Raw genomic sequence first — 5,813 nt, 5'->3', positions numbered from 1 at the left:
GCTACCATAAGTGAGCACCTCGGAATAAACTCTCAAGAAGATTAAGATAAAGCTCAACAGGCCATGTCATCTATCACCAGAGGACTCGGATAAAACGATGTGATGGGCTGATAGGATCTAAAGAGAAGCTGAAGGTGCAAAGAAGGCACACGTTGCTGATGCAACTATCGCAGATAAAACCCAATAGGTTATTGCAATGTTTGTTGAATTTGCTACATGAAGTGCTTGAGCTTGCATAAAAAGCATTAATGTAGATTAACTGAGCCAACTGCAATGCATGCTTTGTTAATTGTTGCTGCTGATGATGAAGAAGAGTTGTGAGGATAACCAAGGATTGATGGGATATTTTTTCTCCACCAAATGGAGATGAATTTAATTTGCACAGGCACTAAAACAGAGCTCTTGGATTGCTGAGATGATTGGCGGCCTTCGTTACTTGTGCAGCTGGGTGTCCTTGGAGTTCCACTGCACTCTTAGAAATCGACGTTGTAGGGGAACCATTCACCATTGGAGGAGACGGGGATTGGTCACTACTGGGACCTGGTTGCCCTTATGGAGAAGCATATAATTTTTAGCTGGCTGCAAAAGATAACTGTGTATTACCTTGTTGGGTTCTGCCTTGCTGCTGAGGAAAGTTTGATGATGATGATGATGAAATGTGGTCTGAATAAACACTTCCTTTACAAGTTGCTGGTGTTTTACTACGAGTGGAAGCTGCAGCTACAATTGCAAATTTCCGCTACTTTTAAGACTGAAGGATTTGTTGATTCTGTCGCTACTGCTGCAACAGCTTCGTGTTAATTCAATGAGAAGATGAAAGTGAGTCCATGCAAAATATCACTATGATCATCAGGGGGCAGGACTTGCTGAAGAAAAATCTGCAAGGACATAGATACAAACAAAAAAATAATCTTATACAGGGACATATATCTTTCTTGTCACCGATGCTTTAAGAGATTATACAAGGACGGTTAGTGACTTGTCGCTCCTGCTATCTGAACCAAAGAATGGATTTCCAATCCACACTCTAAGAATAAGCACCTGAGATCAGGAGAGAAAACTAATGCACTTCGTAAAAAAAGAAGAAAAAAAAAGACATTATGCATGAGTTGAACAAGAAATTAGGTACTTGTTAGAATTGATGCAAACAAGGAGACAGATATGAAAGTGCTTCGGAATGCTAATGAGGAGCTCCAATCAATCACGGGTGGTTTTGAGTTAAGTCTGCATGGTCTTCCCGACCAATTGAAATTGAAAGAGCATCAGATAGAACATACGTTGATGAATCTAAGGATAAATCCAGATTGCTTGAATGGCAGAAGAAGCTGGATGAAGAACATGGGTGCACGAAGCATTGGATCCGACAAATCAGTGCAAGGTCACCCTCGTTTAAAAAAAACATTATATATGTTGACGTGAAATGGACTTCTATAGAACTGAGATGGTAGAATTGCTTTGGCCTTCATGTGTGAATTCTAGGTCCGTGAAAAAAAAAGAGGCGCCTTGAACTAGCAGCTTTCACAGAAGTAATCCAGAGCTGGGAGAACATGTATATCATAACTCATCAAATTCAGGGCTGATAGTATATCATAATTTGTGGTGCCAATGATTAGAGAGCATTGATGACAAGGATGTTGAATCTCTTGCAGCAACTTCAACCGTAAACACGCCTGATGGACAAGGAAATCATAATTCTAGACCACTGGTTGGAAGATCACGTATACTCACGCATCATGAAGCCTTGGAAACTTTGGAAGTTTTTCCACGGTTGGTTTATTATACACACAGTTGAAATCCAAGTTGAGATTGCAGTGTTGACAATGGTAAAAAAAGGAATAATCATGTGAATCCGCCTACAGCAGACGTTGCTTCCAATTTCATAGACGTTCGAATCAAGATAATTTGATCATAATAAAGGTTGTTTTACGAGCTTTGGTTAAAAGTTTACAGATTACTTCACCTGCATAAACTCAGAATTGTGTCCTGTATATATACAAAAAACAAAAGGAAGGAAACCTGCAATTGTAAAACAAATACTGGAGAGCTATGCATACCTGCTAGGACCGTCGGTGATGCTGAGCTGCTAGGTGGATGCTATACAGTTAATGAAGGAACAGAAGGACTGCTAAGTTGGTGACAAAAAAAAAAAGACAATGTAGTTGCCTTTTATAGCCACACTATAGACCGTTGCCTGATTACAAAGGAAGAAAAAAAAACTCGTATTCTGTGATAGAAAGGTCGGCTATGCAAGTTGCTTTTCCTCTTATGAAACAAGAGCAATAATTCCTATTCAGTTCTGCAAATTTTTCCTATTCAAGTCATAGCGAAAAAAGCGATAATTCCTGTTCGGTTCTGCAATCTTCATTTACCCTCTCTCGGCAGTTCATTCAGGAAACAAAGGATGCGACATGCTACCCAAGACAAAGTTTTCCTATACTGTTGAAAAGGCAAACTATCTTTCCTAACTTGAAAAGCATTTGATTAGTCTTTGCTCTCAATCGGTTAAGAATACAAGGAATTATAAAGGAAAGAGCATTTGAACGTGAATGAAGCAAGCAAATAATTCATCAAACAATGAGAGCACGCATATCTAGAGAAGAAAGAGAATATGAATCAAAATCTTTAATTTGTGATAATTCATTAACCACTGGCTGGAATCACGAACGGATTGCGTCGTTGGATTCAGAACAATGAGCTCTTCAAAACAAGATGTTACAGTGACCACTTCCGATGAAAAAAAAAAAATTCCTGCAGGCCGGTCAAAGTATTGGTTGCTATTCGGGTATAAAGATAAATTTTGTTTGGTCCTCAAATATGCAACTGTTTCAAATGAGGTATTAAACTTAGATATTCTATCATTTGATTTCATAAATTTCAATAAGATTGGTACATGAATTTCCAATTTTGACTATCATATTTTATTTCACAATAAGATTTATCTATTTATTGTGAAAATCTAATATGATCAAATCAAATTTTAGCCGAAAGTATAAAACTCTCTCAACCATATTTTTCGAGACATGCCCACTTGTTTTGAAAGTAAGTGAACTTGTCTCGAGGGGGGATCTGTAGAAACACAAATTTTCTACCAATCAAATTTCACCTTGTGTTATTTTATTCTTTAAAAGAAAGGATAAAGTAAAATTGAAATAAATAACATGGAAAATAAATGAGCCTTCATATATTTCTTGGCCAATGAAAAGTTGACACTTGGGATGAGATATTCAAGATATCTTATCATAAATGCAAGATCCCGTCAGATATCTTGTCATAAATGCAAGATTCCATCAATAAATATCAACCAATAAAATTATGTTATGTGGCATTGGAAAAGAACATGAGAGCCCCTACAGATCTCTATAAATAAAGGGCCTCAACCTAAAGGCAGGGGATTCCGGGAGATACAAATTTCCTTCAAGACAAGCTCTGCAAGCAAGGAAGCTTTCGCTCTCTCTCTCTTCAAGCAAGGAAGCTCTCTCAAAGAGTTCTCAAGCCTCCTTCATCTACGCTTGAAGTCTATAAAGAACAAAGCTCTGTTGGATCAAGCCTAAACGCCCCATAAGAGTTCTTCAACAATACTTTGAAGACAAATCAAAGGTGCTCTTCAAAGTATCAAATTATCAAATCTTGCTAAGCTCTGTTGGATCAAGCCAAAACGCCCCATAAGAGTTTTTCAACAACACTTTGAAGACAAATTAAAGATACTCTTCAAAGCATCAAATCACCAAAAGGATTCCGGGAGATACAAATTTCCTTCAAGACAAGCTCTGCAAGCTAGGAAGCTCTCGCTCTCTCTCTCTCTTCAAGCAAGGAAGCTCTCTCAAAGAGTTCTCAAGCCTCCTTCATCTACGCTTGAAGTCTACAAAGAACGAAGCTCTGTTGGATCAAGCCAAAACGCCCCATAAGAGTTCTTCAACAACACTTTGAAGACAAATCAAAGGTACTCTTCAAAGCATCAAATCACCAAATCTCGCTAAGCTCAGTTGGATCAAGCCTAAACGCTCCATAAGAGTTCTTCAGCAACACTTTGAAGACGAATCAAAAGTACTCTTCAAAGTATCAAATCACCACATCTCGCTTCGCGATACACGCCCAAATTCGCGTTCTTGCAAAGCACAAATCTCGGCTTGATTACTCAAATAAATCAAGTCACCATACATAAAATCCAAGGGAAGAATCAGAGGATTGCCATATTCTTTTGAAAGAATATATTACATAGAGATTGTACCCATTCATATATTTAATAAAATCATATATTTGTACACGCGTGCTTGTTTAATTTCAGGTGCACAAAATTGTGTCTACACATGCCGATTACCTTTGGAACATGTTGTGTTAAAATAGGAGAACATCCACTCAAGTTGTGTGCTAAGAGATTCATTTGTCACAATGTTCATTATATTCTTTGACGATAAAACTTCTGCAGGCAAGGCAGTTGAACCAGCAACTGCAAAATTCACTCCACCGCGGCCACCGGAAAATTTTCTTGCCGAATTCAAGTAGGCACCAGGAGAGGGAAGTTTAGCCGAGCGTGCTGCAATTGTTCAAAGAAAAGTCAACACAATCAAGCAACTTGTACCGTAAATGAGGTAAGAAAGAGAGTTAAGAACCTGAATTTCCTAAGATTATGTAATTTACCCTAATAATATAGGAAATGAACAGCCCTTAACTTGAATAATTCTGATAGACACTGTGATATATATTTTTTAACAAGAAAGTTTTCGGATTAAGGCGGCTGCTGAAGAAGAAGAAGAAAGTTTGAGAAAAGAAAACAAGAGAAAGGGAATAGAAGCAAGAAAATTAAACAAACACAAGCTAAATGACACGGAGAGTAATGCTAAACATAGAGGAAATCTGACAGATAAAAATTTACAGGCCACATCAACGATGTGTCGGATTTTCTTGATGTTTAGCATTATTTTGTAGATCAAGGCATAAAAATCATAAAAAATGAAGCCTTTTCAAGTCAAACACAGTTTGAAACTCGGCAGCATTACCGCTTAGAGAAACAGTGAAATCAAGAATATCGTAACTTACCAATGTAATCAATCATCAACAACCCATTGGAGCATCTACCTGTTGGCTTCGAGAGTTTCAAACCATAAGGAAATGAAGCATATGGAGAAAGAGGATTTTCGCGAATCAAATTGCCAGTGTCAGCTATAGAATCCCCAAGCTGATAAATTGCTTTAAACCCACATTTTTTAAGAACATTGACTCCACGAGTACTTGATACAGGAACAAGAAGAAAATGGAACAGAGAGGAAAGAACTAAAGCACAAACAACGTTGCTGGTAGCCATAATTAACTCAAGAGATTTACTACGTGTCCTTAATTTTTGTTAATGAAAAACCAAGGGAAGTAGCTGTGTATTTATACTATTTTTCTGCCCACAAAGTCCCGATATTTCTGTCTTTCAGGGGGAAAATGTGAGGCTTCTTACAAGGAATGTGGAGAATACAGAACATTAGCCAGCTCTATCTTACAGTTTATGGTGGTTTTCTGCCAATCCTTCTAGAAACATGACCAAAAACACCTGATAATTGGATTCATATCCAATCCAGATAATACTCGAAAGATGAAAGGGAAATTTGTGTAGAAACACGAAGTTTTTGGTGGTTTCCTGCATGGTTGTGCCAGGGTGTGCATGCTCGCCAAATATGGTTGAGGTATAGACCGGTTCGTCAAATAGTTACTAAACCTACCTGGCCTCGCAGTTTAACTTAAAAAACCCACAATGGAATGGAACGTTTACATTTCATTTTGGCCTTGTTCTGCTCAAATAGCTTTTTTTTAAATAAAAAAAACCATTA

The 5,813-nt window shown here is 37.8% G+C and overlaps 1 protein-coding gene across 1 annotated transcript in view; it reads right to left on the bottom strand.

Annotated features, from left to right (window-relative positions):
* LOC133694905 (GDSL esterase/lipase At5g03980-like) overlaps nucleotides 1-5,302 on the bottom strand; it is a 9,005-nt gene extending 3,703 nt beyond the window's left edge. Inside the window, exons 1-2 of the mRNA XM_062116597.1 lie at nucleotides 5,038-5,302; nucleotides 4,319-4,534 (exon numbers count right to left, since the gene is read on the bottom strand). Of these exons, the coding sequence (XP_061972581.1) occupies nucleotides 4,319-4,534; nucleotides 5,038-5,302 (481 nt within the window). The remainder of the gene's footprint in view (nucleotides 1-4,318; nucleotides 4,535-5,037) is intronic.
* Nucleotides 5,303-5,813: the final 511 nt, after the last annotated feature.

This window comes from Populus nigra, chromosome 5 (assembly GCF_951802175.1).
Source record: "Populus nigra chromosome 5, ddPopNigr1.1, whole genome shotgun sequence".
NCBI lineage: Eukaryota > Viridiplantae > Streptophyta > Magnoliopsida > Malpighiales > Salicaceae > Populus > Populus nigra.
This window is presented reverse-complemented; position numbering and strand designations above follow the sequence as displayed.